This window comes from Thamnophis sirtalis, unplaced genomic scaffold, assembly GCF_051295495.1.
Source record: "Thamnophis sirtalis isolate CommonGarterSnake01/CBP01778 unplaced genomic scaffold, rThaSir2_p1.2 scaffold_8, whole genome shotgun sequence".
Taxonomy (NCBI): Eukaryota; Metazoa; Chordata; class Lepidosauria; order Squamata; family Natricidae; genus Thamnophis; species Thamnophis sirtalis.
In genome coordinates this window covers 69,651,859-69,667,033 of record NW_028261388.1, presented here as the reverse complement: position 1 = coordinate 69,667,033, position 15,175 = coordinate 69,651,859, and the positions used below count along the sequence as shown (strand labels likewise).

At 44.9% G+C, this 15,175-nt stretch overlaps 1 protein-coding gene across 1 annotated transcript in view; it reads right to left on the bottom strand.

Annotated features, from left to right (window-relative positions):
* The window catches only part of PFDN1 (prefoldin subunit 1), a 39,722-nt gene extending 24,815 nt beyond the window's left edge, over positions 1 to 14,907 (bottom strand). Inside the window, exons 1-2 of the mRNA XM_087721858.1 lie at positions 14,421 to 14,907; positions 12,019 to 12,185 (exon numbers count right to left, since the gene is read on the bottom strand). Coding sequence (XP_087577984.1) covers positions 12,019 to 12,185; positions 14,421 to 14,453 — 200 coding nt within the window. The 5' untranslated portion in view covers positions 14,454 to 14,907. The remainder of the gene's footprint in view (positions 1 to 12,018; positions 12,186 to 14,420) is intronic.
* Between the last annotated feature and the right edge of the window lie 268 nt (positions 14,908 to 15,175).

The window sequence follows — 15,175 nt, the reverse complement described above, 5'->3', positions numbered from 1 at the left end:
GGAGGAGGAGGAGGAGGAGGAGGGAACCAACCAAAGAGAGGCTTTTACCGGGTCTGTGCCCCACAGCCAGGATCGTCCTTGCGCCTCAAGCCGCGTTTCTTCCTGCAAAGCCCTTCGGGCAACCCGAGAGTTCCGCTTGACGCCAGAAGGGCTTTGCAGGAAGAAACGCGGCTTGAGGCGCCAGGACGGTCCTGGCTGTGGGGCGCAGACTCGGTAAAAGCCTCTCTTTGGTTGGTTCCCTCCTCCTCCTCCTCCTCCTCCTCCTTCCACAGCCTGCGTGACGCTGCCGCCCAGGCTGAGAGCTGCCGCTGCCGCTGCTGCACAACTGAGAGAGGGAGAGGGAAAGCAGAGGTAGCCTCAAATTCCACCATTGGGACAGGGGAAAGGGCTTGTCCCTCAAGAGTGGGGGGGGGATAGAGGTGGGAAGAAGGGGCCCGGCCTGTCCCCAGCGCCCCCCACAGACGGATTACGGATCAAACGCTTCTCTCTCTGCAGCCTTTTTCTGCAAGTCCCAGCTATTCAGCGGGGCGTCATCATTTCCGGGGGGTTGCAGTTTTCCAGCTCAGATATCAGGATCCGCCGGGATTAAGTGGGAGAAAACGCCGCTGGCCGAGCGGAACAAACACATCCAAAGGTTAATCTTATTTTACGAAAACACAACTTCCAAAAGTCGATCGTGGCCTCCGTCAAGAAGCTCTTCCCCCACCCCCCACCCATTCTGGGGTCTTGGCATCCCTCGGCTAAGATCCACCCCGGAAAGCAGAACGGGGGCAGCCCTCCTGTAATTCTGGCTGGGTTAAAGAGCAGGGATGGAGGAGCCATATCACACCTTCATTCAAAGGGTGGGGAGGGGGAGGCCCGATAAAGTCCCTCCCTTGGGGTGTCTGAAGTCCCAGCTGAAGCAGCCGAAGGAAAAAGGATAAGCATCCGTCGCTGCCCAATGGCGCTTGGGGTAACCCCGCTGGGCAGAGCCAGTCGAGGCTCATCCTGCAAATGAGGGTTTCCTTTGGGGAGGGCCAGGTGGTTTCAAGCACCCCAAACAGCCACCCTCTCTCTCTCCGTCCCCCTTCCTTTGCTCCTGGGGCTGCAGAACTTTCCATGGGCTCAACAGTAATTGAGTAAAATTCTAAGCCACCGCAGTAGCTGCTTTTTGGTTTTATTTTTTTTAATATTTATCAGTCTCTCTTTTAGTTGAAGAGTTGAAGTCCACAAGGCTTAAAGCTGTCAGGTTTGAAGACCCCTGGGGTTTTTTTCCTAAAGGGTTAGGGGTGCAAGGTTCTTGTAACTTGACAGCTTTAAGACTTGCACGCTTCAATGCCAGAGTTTCTGAGCCAACATTTTGGTTGCTAAGCAGGACCGTTGGTAAGTGATACTGATAATAATATCAAGGGCAACATACGAAATCGACTGATGAACAAAGAAGTTACTAAGCAGCTATGTTAAATAATTTGTTTTTGGTTTATTAAATACAATTATATTGCAATTATATATTTTTGTAGTTTAAACTATAAATTGCGCAAAATTATGTTTTTGTCGAAGTGACACACAACGCGAGTTATGCTCGATTTTTTGCCGATTTTTGACACACCACGCCAAAAAGGTTGCCCATCACTGCCCTAAACGTATCTACCTATTTTACTAAGTCTGATAGGGTGGGCATACTCCAGGCCTTTTCTCTTAAATGTTGCCATCTAACAAGGCCAAGCCAACACACCTCAGTAGCAGTCCCTGCTCTTTGTAACATTCTTCCACAAGATTCGACAGACTACTACTTGTTTGGTCTTTGCAAAAGTCTTGAAGCCAAAAAATTCTGCCCACTAGTGACTTTCAGATGCTTATGTGAATATCTAATGCATTCTATATGAGCTTTCTGGTCAGATAAGTTTATATATGAAGTATTCTGCTAGTGAAGTTACAAAGCCACTACTAAAGCTCATTGTCCATCAAGGACTAACTTCATTCAGGATGGGGCAAGCTATTTTGCATAGTGCATATATTTCAAAGACACATTCAATACAAGTGATGAGGTGTGAAATATCCTGACATCTTTGGGGAGACAAACATTGTAAATCTAGTGTCTAACTTTTAGTTTGCTGTCGATTTTCTACTTTAGATGATGGAGCAAGGGTAATTTAACAAAAATGGAACAATAACTATATATAGTGGAAATAGTAATAGCAATTAGACTTACTGTATATACCACTTCACAGTGCTTTACAGCCCTCTATGCGGTTTAGAGTCAGCATATCCCCCCCCCCCCAAATAATATGGCTCCTAATTTTACCAACCTCGGAAGGATGGAAGGATGAGTCAACCTTGAGCCAGTCAGAATCAAACTCCTGGCAGTTGGCATATAATGGGAACTTTGAAGAACCAGTTAGGCATAGTGGTTAAGGCACCAGGCTAGAAACTGGAAGTCTATGAGTTATAATCCTACTTTAGCCATGAAAATCAGCTTGGTAACTTTGGGCCAGTCATTATCGGCCCAACTCACCTCACAGAGTTGCTGCTGTATCAGGAAAATAGGAGAATAAAGGAGTATTAAATATGTTAGCTGTTATTGATCAAAAAAATAAAGGAGGGAAATAGATAAATAAATTACCATGCAGCAATTCTTGATTTTTTAGGAAACTTAAACCAAACATATAATTTTTTTTAAAAAGACTTTCTTATAAACAAAGTAGCAAGAGGTAGGAGTGCTGGCAGAAACTAGCCATGAAGAGAAAGGGGTGATATGCAACAAACATCTATTAAGCCCCTGGTGGTTCACAGGTTCCCATCTTGGGACTAATAGATTCTTTCCTTACCTTTAACAAACCAACAGGCTACTAGAACCAGATATTCACAGGAAAGATTTTAGAAATATTTATTTGGCTTTGCATTTACAAAAGTTTATATTACTTGCAAACTGCTTTAGAAAGATTGCTATTCTGAAAGTCAGGATATAATAAATTTTAAGAAATAATTAATCTAGCAGACAGAAAGATGATTCTGTCTGAAAATAACATTAAATTTAATAAACATATGCAATTTTAGGGGGGGGAGCAATCACAGAATGGGAGATATTTGGCTTGATTTAAAAAAATTAAACATAGCACAACAAGAGAAAACTATAAATTATTGTTGCCAAAAAAGTGAAATACAGGACTGGCTCACAATAAAATTAAACTGCCCAAATTAAGGGACGTAAATATTTCCATTCTGTTCTGCTCTAGTCAGATTCTATATTAAGTACTATCTAGTTTTAGCACCACCTGTTAAAAGGGATTCAGACAAATTGAAACAGATGCAAATAAACAGATTGATAGAATACTAGAAACCAAAACTTATGAGAAAAAAAATCAGATTACAGTTTTAAGAAAATATGACAGGGACTGTATGATAATATTCTTCTAATACTTGAGGAAAGATCACATGAGGAAGTATTACTCCAGAGAGCAAAACACAAAGCAATAGTTTTGAATTACAAGAAAGCAAATTCAACTTGAATATTAGGCAACGCTTCATTCCACTAAGTGTACAGAACCAATTTCTTAGAGAAGGAATGTTGGTCCTACCTGAACATTCTTCTCAACATGGCACAGGATGGTCTAGAAGTGGGTTCAATCCTTATTTGCCCAAGAGACTGAGTCATAGTTGAAGCCACGCCTCCAGCTCCTTCCTGCTTGGCTCCATTCCAATGAAACACAGTTCCAACTAGAGGACAAAAGAAAAGCAGATCCTGCCCTGCAGCTCGCCCAGCCCCATGGTCTACGGACCTAACTGACAGGGAGGGATATGGACCGTCCTGCACCACGATCAGAAGAATGTTCAGGTAGGACCAACGTTCCTTCTCCAGCTGATGGCGGATGTTTCAGAAGTGGGACATACCATAGCAACAGTCCCTAGGGTGAGGAACTCACTGGGCCGTAGTCCGTATGCACTCTTTGAAGCACCCTTTGTCCAAAAAATACCTCGGCGGACATGAAAGCATACAACTGATAGTGCTTTACGAAGGGTGATGGAGAAGCCCACGTAGCCACCCTGCAAATATTCCCGACTGGGGCCTGAGTGTTCCATGCAGCCGTGATAGCAGCGCTCCTAGTCGAATGCGCAGTGATCCCCTGGGGTACAGGTATACCCCGTGCCTCATATGCCCGAGCAATGCAAGCTCGCAGCCAACGCCCAATGGTGGAAGGTGACACCCTAGATCCCACAGTAGATGGCTGGAATAAGACAAATAATGGCTCCGTCTTCCTAGTGGATGCCATCCGCTTGATGTAGATACGGAGAGCCCTCCGCACATCCAACTTATGCCAGGATTTCTCCCTGTGGGATTGGGACAAAAATCCAGGAGAACTATCTCCTGAGCCCTATGAAACCTTGGGAATGAAAGTGGGATCAAGTCTCAGCACGACTGTGTTGGGATGGAAGGCACAGAGGTCCTTCCTCATTGACAGAGTCCCCAGCTCTGATATCCTCCTTGCAGACATGATGGCGACCAAGAAGGCCACCTTCAATGTGAGAAACTGCAAGGAAATAATCCTCAACAGCTCAAAGGGATCTTTAATGAGAGCCAAGAGAATAGTGGACAAGTCCCAACATGGGAACCTGTGAACCACCGGGGGCCTAAGGTTAGCCACCCTTGATAAACCTTTTAACAACCAGGTGGCGTCCCAGGCTCTCCCTACCATCCAGCCCCAACACAGTGGGCAGAGCCACCGCCTATCTCCGGAGCACGTTATGAGACAGACCCTTCTCCAGGCCATCCTGGAGAAACTCCAGGATGTACGGCAGAGACAGGTCTTTGGGGTTCACGTGTGCCATGTGGCACCATTTGCAAAACACAGACCACGTGGCGTTGTAAATCCTGGCCATGGAGGGGCACCTAGAAGCGACGATGGTCTGGATCACCCTTGAGAAGTTCACCTCCCTCAAGAGCCCCCTTTCAAACACCAGGCGGTCAACCAGAGCCACTGAGGCTCCGGATAGACCAGGACCCCCTGGCGAAGGAGATCCTCTCCAGCAGGATCCTTCAGGGTTTGGCAGTGGACAGACCTATTAGGTGTGTGAACCAAGGTCTGCAGGGCCAGTATGGAGCGACCATAACCTCTGCCCCCTCTGAAACTATCTTTCCCAGGAGAACTATGAGAGGAAGAGGGGGGAGCACATAAAGTAGCCCCTGGGGCCACCTGCTGTGCAGGGCACTGCTCCCCTCCGCTCCCCGAGTCGGGAACCGTGTGAAAAACCTGGGGAGCTGGATGTTTTCCGGGGACGTGAAGAGGTCCACCTCTGGTGTCCGAACCTCCGGCAAATCTCCTTGAACAGCTCTGGATCCAGTTGCCATTCCATCTGGTTCACCGTGGCCCTGCTGAGCCAGTCCGCCTGGTGGTTCGCTTCTCTAGAGATGTGTTCTATGTTGATGGACAACAGGTACCTCTCCGCCCAACCTCTGAGACTCCTCCCAGAGGGCCTTAGAATGCGTCCTTCCCTGTCTGTTCACATGTGCCTTCACGATCACGTTGTCTGTCAGCAGCAGGACATGACTGTGTGCTAAAAAGGGCCTGAAAGTGGTGAAGGGCCAGATGAGCTGCCCACAATTCCAGCCAGTTAATGTTATGTGTAAGAACTGAGGGTGACCAGCGGCCCTTGGCCAGCTGCGTCCCCAGCAGAGCCCTCCAGCCATAAAGGCTTGCATCAGTGGTCAGCCTGAGCCTCTGCGGTTCCTTGAACACGCACCTCTTAGACAAGGCTGGGGAGGTCCACCACCTCAGAGAGAGCTGCACTTGAGGGGAAACCCTAACAGGAAAATGAGAAACACTATGCTTGCCCTTCTCGTATGGGAGCAAGAACCATTGCAGGGTCCTAGCATGAAGCCTCACCCAGGGAACAAGATCTATACATGAGATCATCTTAACTAACAACTGAGACAAGATGACAATGGGCACGCGCTTCTCCTTCTGCACCTGGCGAACCAGTTTCACCAGGCCAGTTCTGTGATCCTAGGACAGGAAAACTATCCCTGCAGCAGTATCTATGACTGCCCCCAGATGTAGCAATCTGGTGGTGGGGCTCAGGTGACTTTTTTGAAAATTAACAGAGAACCCATATCTCTACAGGGCCGATCTGGTGACTCTGCCTGGAGAAGGATGTCATCCAGGTAGCATTGTATTCTGATTGGGATGGACCTGAGGTGAGCTGCCAGGGCCACCAGCACTTTTTAAAGGTCTTGGGTGCCGACACGAGTCCAAAGGGCAGAACCCTATACTGGTAGTGGATATCAGCATAGGAAAATCTAAGGAACCTTCTATGTTGGTGAAATATCAGAATATGCAACATTCCGCTAAATCAAAGGAAGCCAAGAAATCACCATCCCTAAGACCTTCCAGGATAGAACGAAGAGAAGCTATCTTGAACCTTTTATATACCAGATAGCAATTCAATCTTTTAAGGTCTAGAATCGCTCTCCATCCCTCCCCACCCCCAAAGTATTCGGAACCACAAAGAGGTTGGAGTAGAACCCCCTGCTCCTTTCTTCCTGTGGAACCAACTCAACAGCTTGGATCTCCACCAGATGTGCAATCGCCTGACACATAAGGTCCCTCTTTGTTTTACACTTGGAAGATTTGAAAGTTCGGAAGAAATTCGGAGTTGTGGAAAGGAATTCCAATCGCAGGCCAAATCTAACCGTATTCAGGACTCAGAGATCAGAAATAATATCCTCCCAATGGTCAGCAAACAACACCAACCCACTACCTATGGGAGCTACCAACACCAATTATTTGTTTCTGCAGAAATGGCGTCTGCTTGCTCCCTGAAAGGGCCGCTTATTCTGAGGTTGAAACCGGGACCTGTCCCTGTAGGAAGATCTATTCTGTCCCCTGTCCTGGCGCCGTTGAAAACCCCTGGGCTGGTACTGATAATCATTATCTGAACCCCTACAGGTAGGCCTGTATAAGGTGTAAAACGGCGTTCCTGCTTCTTAGCCGTGGGAGGCAAAACCTTACATTTGTTCTTATCCTCAATAAGAATCAGGTCCAAGACGTTGCCAACAGGTTCTTCCCCGTGTATGGGGCTGCCACCAGCTTCCACTTCGCCTTAGCGTCTGCCTGCCAATTTCGGAGCCACACCATCCTCCTATCTGAAACAAAGGAGGAAAGAACCCTGGAGGCAAACTTAATGGTGTGCAAGGAGGCGTCTGCCGAAAACTGTGTTGCAGCGATGACTTTGCTGATGTCCTGCAGCAACCTCATATCATGCGAAGGTACCCTCTCCTGCATTTGTTCCAGCCATATCAACGTTGCACGGTTGAAGAAGGACGTTGAGGAAGCAGCTGTAATCGCCCACGTGACAGCCATAAAGGTCTTACGTAAGGCCAGTTCAATCCTCTTATCCTCTGCCTTCAAGTTGTCCATCACATCGCTCGCGACCAGGGAAGCCGGGGAGGCCAAGGCTGCCACAGGAGCATCCACCATTGGGACCTGCAGAGCTTGAGAGAAATTAGGCTCCATATTATAGAAACACCTATCGTTCCCACCTGGTGTAGGAAAGGTACCTGATTTGGCCCACTGCTCTTGGACTACATCCAGGAACAATTTGGGCACAGGAATCTCCTCCTTTTGGCAGCAGGTTGTGCAAAGAACCTCCGTTTGTCAAGAGCCTTCTTAGACGTTGAGGCCACGACCGTCGTCTCCTTGTCCTTCTTCTTCTGCTTCTCTGCCTCCGTTTCAACAACCGCTGTCCTCCTGGCCTTGAACAGCAATGAACGAAACAAACCCGGGGAAAACAAGCCCGCAAACACAGGAACATCAGGTTCCAAGCACTCATCATCAGAGAGCTCCAGCTCCTTCTGTTCTTCCTCCTCTGGGACAGACAGCTCACTCCTCAGCAAGGGGGACACAGCCCTCTGCGTCATGCCAGAGGAAGCAACTAGCCCCAGGGCCATCTTACGCCGGGCTGCCAGCAGTTCCACATCAGCCTGGTCAGGAGATCGTCCCTGAAGAGCTATGCCATGGGCAATGGCCCAATGAATAAGAATTGAATGTTATTAGGCAAATTATCGAATTCACTCTCAAAATGGCTGGGGCCAGGTCTAGGAGTCAGTCTTTGCTTTTGTGCCAGCCTTGAAACAGGTTCTAAGCATGCAAAAGGATGATCAGCCCCCTCCTCCCCTTCCACCTCCAAAAGAGGGGGGGAAATTGAACTAGCCCTTGGAGAATCAGAGAGCCTGGGGGGAGAGGGGGAGGGGGACAGTGGCACCACCCTCAAAAGTGGAGGTGACCTTGAGAGGGACAAGGGTACTTCACCACCAGGCCTGGGCTTCTTTGCCCCACCATCAGGCCGCTTCTTCCCTTTCAGCTTGGAGGCACCCTGGCTCAAAATGGCTGAAGAGTTAGCCAAGGAAGCTTTCCTCTTCTTTGAACTCCTCTTGGAAGAGGAGGACGAGGCAGCCTTGGTGGTCCCTTCACTGGGTGAATCAGCCATTCTGCTAAACCCCCCACCGGCGCACACACATGCCACAGAAAAGGGACCCAATTGGGAAGAAACAAGGTCCAGCTGCAGCTCACACCGAATGCGACTGCAGTTATAACTCAGCAGCTGCAATGAGCCTCTTGCCAGCAAAAAGGGAAAACAAAATGGCCACCACCCTTGTGACTCACCAAACAGGGTGAACAAAATGGTCGGTGCCTCGTGGCACAAAAAAAAAAGACCGCCGCCACAAGGATCTCACCAAAATGGCCACCACCCGGGGGACATCACCAAGATGGCCGTTGCCCAAGGGACCATACCAAAATGGCTGCCATCCAGGAGACCTTACCATAATGGCCACCACCCGGGGAACCTCACCAAAATGGCCACCACCACCCCGGGGACCACGAGACTCACGGAAAGCATGCCAGCCACCAATCAACAGGACAGTCAGCCGGCCCCAAGACCACCCATCAAGGCCGAACACTGCTGCCACCCCAAATGAGCCCCTGCCAAAGCGCCCAGCCCCGCTGATCACTGTTGCTGCCACATGGAAGTGCCGATGCTCTCCAACTCATCCCTGCACCCACAGCATCGCCGACAGCCTGCCCCTGCCCCTGAGCACCAGCGGCAACAGCAGGCATCCTCAGCTCGTCTCCTGACGAGCGGGCAGCAACCAGGTGGCCCAGCAACAGCCAGCCAGCCGCAATAGAGCTCCAATACCCGGCGCTGCCAACGGCGTTCCCCCGATTCCACAGGGAGCTATCCAAAGCCCCAAAGGGCAAGACAAAAACCAATACCAAAAATAAATAAAAAGGAAAAATTTAAAGATGTAAAAAAGGGAACCAACACACGAGCTAGTAAAATTTACATCTCTATTCAGGCAAGACTGAGTCGGAATGGAGCCAAACAGGAAGGATGGAGGCATGGCTTCAACTAAGTCTCTTGGGCAAATAAGGATTGAACCCACTTCTGGAACATCCTACCATCACCTGGAGAAGTGCAGGTTTCCCTTGCCTGGGGAGAAGAGGCTGAATGAGAGATGCTTTAATAGAACTAGTTTGATCTAGTGGTTAAGGTCTGAGGCTAGAAACCAGGAGATTGTGAGTTCTAGTCCTACTTTAAGCCTGAAAGCTGGCTGGATGACTTTGGGGCAGCCACTCCATCTCAGCCCAATTTACCATACAGGGTTGTATTAGATATGAGTTATTTATAAATTCCCGCATAGAACAAAGTTTGAGTCCATTCCATTTCTATGATTCTGTAATTCCTAAGTAACTACAGAGCAAAAATATATACTTAAATGTTTACTGACAGAAAAATCAAACCAAACCTGCTTTCTAGTTCATCTCAATTGCCCGGCACAGCTGATTCCCCACCCCCAGCTGTTTTACTTACCATTGCTGACTTGGAAGGTAAGCAGCTGAACTCCATTTTCAGAGCTGCGTGCCCAAGCAAAACACACGTGTACAAAGCGCACGCTCACCGAACCAGTTGTTAAACCAGCAGCATCCCACACTGATTAAGTTCACAAGTTATCTTGGTTGAGTTTTAATTTATCTACATTTAGTAAACAACCATACTGTACATGTGTATATAGTAAGTTGGCAAAGTCTCAGCCAAGTCTCAAAAGAGACAGCCAATTTCAGAATTAGAATAGAGCTAGAAGGGACCTTGGAGGACTTCTAGTCCAGTTCTCTGCTCAAACAGGAGATCCTATACCATTTCAGACAACTGATTAACCAGTCTCTTCTTAAAAATCTCCATTGATGAAGCATCCACAACGACTGAAGGCAAGCTATTCCACTGGTTAATCATCCTCCTCCCAAAGAGTACCTTTCTAGCTGATCCTGGGATCAGAGAATGTGTCAAAAATTCAAAAAGTTTGATTAAATTACTTACAGGGTAGAAGTGTTGTTATGTGCACAGAATTGCACACCACATAGCAGCAAATGTAAAGCATTCAGTTTGAATTATCTGATGGCTACAGGGACTACAAGCATTATTGTTTTTGTAGTTTGCAAATCTTGTAGGGTCACAAGCTACTTCTTGTGCTCTTGAGAAGAGATTACTTATTTGGTTACTTCAGAAACTAGATGATTGGAAATGAATATGAAAATATTTAAAATACTTGCTTTGCATAATGGGTTTATCACTGATTTGACAATTATAGGAAATCATTAAATTGTGAAAACTTAGATCCTTGTTCTCGCCTCGAGTGCCAAAACCCCACCCCATAATTTAATGCCCCCACGCTGTACCCCCTGGGCATGCACGTGACCCCGCCCCCCCGGCTGCCCCACACATGCACATGCACACATGGCTTTCTTGGAGCCTGGGGAGGGCAAAAATGCCCCCCCCCCGGAGGCCGGAAATGGCCCAATTCTGACTTCCGGTTGGCCCAGTAAGTTCGACTTTCACCCTCCCCAGGCTCCAGAGGTTTTGTAGGAGCCTTGGGGGGGCGGGGTGAAAAACGGCCCAACATACAAACTGGAAGTTCAGGAACAGATTTCTGGGTTGCCCATTGGGCCGTTTTTCTTCCTCCGCAGGCTTCAGGCGGCTTCTCTAGAGCCTCCAGAGGGCAAAAAATGGGCAAAAATCAGCTGGTGCACTGGAGTTGACAGGGCAATGCCTTCCATGCCCTCACAAATGGCTCCATGTGCCACCTGTGGCATCACGGGTCTAGGTTGTCCCAAGAACAAAAGAATTCTACTGCTTCTTGGCATTCATGAAGGCCAACTTGGTGATATGGGTTAGGACTGGTATGCCATATTTGCAAAGTATGTCATATTTGCATCCATTCTTTTGTTATAAAATTTGCCCTACGTAGAATTCAAGGGGCATTGCTGACAGATATGGTAGTACTATCACAGTGGACGAAAAGTAACGTGAAGGTGTACAAAAGTAAAACAGTAATTTCCAGATTAGAAACAAAGTTAAAGCAAAGAAACTTTGTCTCAGCAGTTAATAGATATGTCTCCTTATAGAAATCAGAAATATGCTGCATTCATTAAACACGTTTAACATTAACCATGGGAGAGACTCTTATCCATAAAATGCATTACAGAAATGTTGATCACTATCTGGAACCATCTAAGAGTCCCTATTTTTTAGCAGCCTTTGCCCTTCTAAAAGACTCAAGCTACCTTTGCTAATGGTCAGCTGTTCCTTTTTTTATGTACAAGAGCATGGTAACTGATCAAGATCAAAGTAAACACACGTGGTAGACAAGAAAACAATCCCTTATCATTTTTTAAGCACTCAAGATAATCTAATATTCCACCTTATTTTCAGTTCAGACCAAGAACTGTTTAACCATGAGACAAACATGCTAGATTCATATGATACGCAAAAACATGATTATACTAAATAAAACAAGAATAAATGATTCTACAAATTATGGTTAATCTTTGTTTAAACCCTAGTCTTGGTACAGATGACATGCTAAACTCAACTCCAATATGGATGGCTGTATCATACAAATTTGGTATAAATGCTGCAGAAAAAAAATGAGAAAACAAGAAAATTGAATGTAAATAAGATAAATGACAAACAAGAACCATTACTTACATTCGTCCTATACCTTCATACATCCTTGTTTCTTCAGCCAGAGTCATGATCTCTGTGTCTGTAAGATGTGCATGCTTTTTTGTTCTGTTCAGCTGATCTATTTGTATATCTGCCAGTTTCACCTTTTGCTGGGTTTCAATGACCTTAGCTTGAAGTTCAGAAAATGCCTGACATGGAGAATACAAATGTAGCTAATTTAAAAAAATATCTGTGACAGTCTTCACTCTTGACAAAATCTTTTAGTCTCTTTATACAGGTTGTCCTTGATCTACAACCACAATTAAAATTTCTGTTGATAAATGAAAAACTCACTTTGTTAAATAAATGTTGCCCCTTTTTAATGACCATGCTTGCCACAGTTGTTAAGTGACTCACTGCAGTTGTTAAATTAAATTAGTAAAGTGAATCTGGCTTCCTCATTTACTTTGCTTGTCAGAAAATCACAAAAGGTGATCACATGATCCTGGGACATTGCAACTGTTATAAATATGAGTCACTTGCCAAGCATTTGAATTATGATCATGTGACCAGGAGGATACTGCAATAGTTGTAAGTATGAAAAATGGTCATAAGTCACTTTTTTCCAGTGCCTTTGTAACTTTGAACGTCACTAAATGAACTGTTGAGGACCACCTGTAAGAACTCCTTTTCCAACTACTGCAATCTCTCAACAACAGCATGTACTGCATATTTAAACATCAGATGAATTAAAGAAACATGTAAAATATGCACCAAATATCAAAAAATATTAAATAAAAAAACCAGAAACAACACTGGGTGAAAACTAATATGCATGTATCTTTAATAATACTTAGCAGTGAAACACAAATATATCCCAATCATGAAATAGTAAACTGGTATAGCACTTTTTAAATCAGATTAATTCAAATAATGTGGAAAAAATGGGAATTGCCCACTAGCACCTGCATCACAGTTTTTAGGATTTGTTTACTAGTAAGAATATTTACCATGCATTATATAATTGTAAAAACAATTATGCATGTTAATAGTGAGTAATACTCATTCTACTGTACATTTGCTCTACATTCTACAAACTCCTTTATAACTGACATATAGACTCTGTTATAGCAATAGCAATAGCAGTTAGATTTATATACCGCTTCATAGGGCTTTCAGCCCTCTCTAAGCGGTTTACAGAGTCAGCATATTGCCCCCAACAACAATCTGGGTCCTCATTTTACCCACCTCGGAAGGATGGAAGGCTGAGTCAACCCTGAGCCGGTGAGATTTGAACAGCCGAACTGCAGAACTGCAGTCAGCTGAAGTAGCCTGCAGTGCTGCATTTAACCACTGCGCCACCTTGGCTCCTTGAGTCTATGTATAGACTCAATGAGCTTTATCAATCTGTGGAGATTTTTACTTGCTTTGATCATTTAATTTATTTCTTATAAAAAAGCAGATCCTGAAGATTCAAATTGGGTGATATATTAAAATTTAAAGATATGGAAAGTTTTGTCAGTCAAATACAGTTAACTAATGTCTTTCATGCAGCCTAAATGACAGATGAAATCAGAAGTATAATAATCACCTTATATTTTTCCTGCAGAAAGGTGGTAAGTATTATAATTTATTACAATAATTTGAGAGTTTGATCCAGGTTGAAAGAGTCATTAGGTGACCAGTATCATAAATGTATCATGATTTGATACTGAAACTCTTAGAATTACATTTTGGGACAAGTTAGCTTGGTTTGGTTTATATATGACTGTTAAAACATATCTCAACACCTCCTCAAAACGTCTACAGCTATAAGTTTGGTGTAGATACAAAACAAAAAGTATCCTCGTTTAAATTTGACTGGCACTTGACTAGTTTTGAAATGGAATTAAAAATGCTTTCCTTCTTTTATTTTCAGAATTTGATACAAAATGAAATTTAAAATTTAAAGCCAAAAGATTTAAATAATTTCCTTCCAAAACATTCTTCTTAAACATTCTCAAACAACAGGCAATGACACTACTTAAATAGAAATTGAATCATATAAGAAACAAATTGTTGCCATAATCCCGTTCATAGATAAAATGTTTCCAGAGATATATTGCTGGGGGAAGGGAAACAGATATGAAAAGTTCGTAGAGACCACTCGCCAGTTTGGGAAGAGGAGCGGGATCACATGAACCCACCAAGCATAATTTGGTGATATTCTATGAAATCACCAGGCATCGCACTCGACTCGAAGGCTCCACCACGAATAATCTGTTAAATATTAAGAAGTCTGATATTCTTAATGCACAAGTGCCTAAAATTCCTAGAAGACCCTCTCTAGAGGCGACACCAACCACCAAAACCCAAATAAACTCTTCTGATAATGGGCAACCACCCTAACTTCCAAATCCCCCTTACTTTAAGGCAACTCCCAGCCCTATTTTGATTTTCTTTACCTTTTTCAACTCAAGATCCACGGGCGCCGCCATTTTAACTAGAACAAAACCAGCTACGCATGCGCATCAGGCAACAGCTTTAACGGACGGCATAACGGTCCTTTGTTTCTGTTCAATCGAGACATGCGTAGTAGGGATCGATAGCTGAGGGCTAGTTTAGAGACTAGCGCGGGTTTTGTCTCCTCTTCTGTTTACCCGCAAATTCACCTTATATCATTCAGTTGACAGTTTTAACGTCAATAAAAATACATGTTTCTTTTCTTTTCGGTCAGAACAGCAGCTCCTTCACTGATTCCCATCTAAAACACAGATTGTATATTCAGCTTAGACAGTCGTCCCCCAATATTGGTATATAATACAGCGAAGCGTGTGCTGCAATCGCACCCGTTCCACTCCTCAGCTTTCCGTTTTGCCGCTAACAAGTTATATGGGCAGTAAATGAATGCAGAATTCAGACTCGTTCACCTCATGCTAATTTGTGTTGTGGTATGCTGGATCTTGGTTTATGCAGTGTGTTAAAACTATTCAGGCATGTTTTATTAAATAAGACACATCAAGCTATAAGCCATTGTTAAGTCACAATGGTTTGGGTCACACACTTTACTAAGCCAATACTTCAACAAGTCACATGGCTTACAATAACATACTTAACCATTGCTTATTTAATAAATTACAGTAATTGAACTCAAACAACATACTAAGGTACATAAATCACATTTTGGATTACAGTAATGTGTATTGTGTATATGTCATAT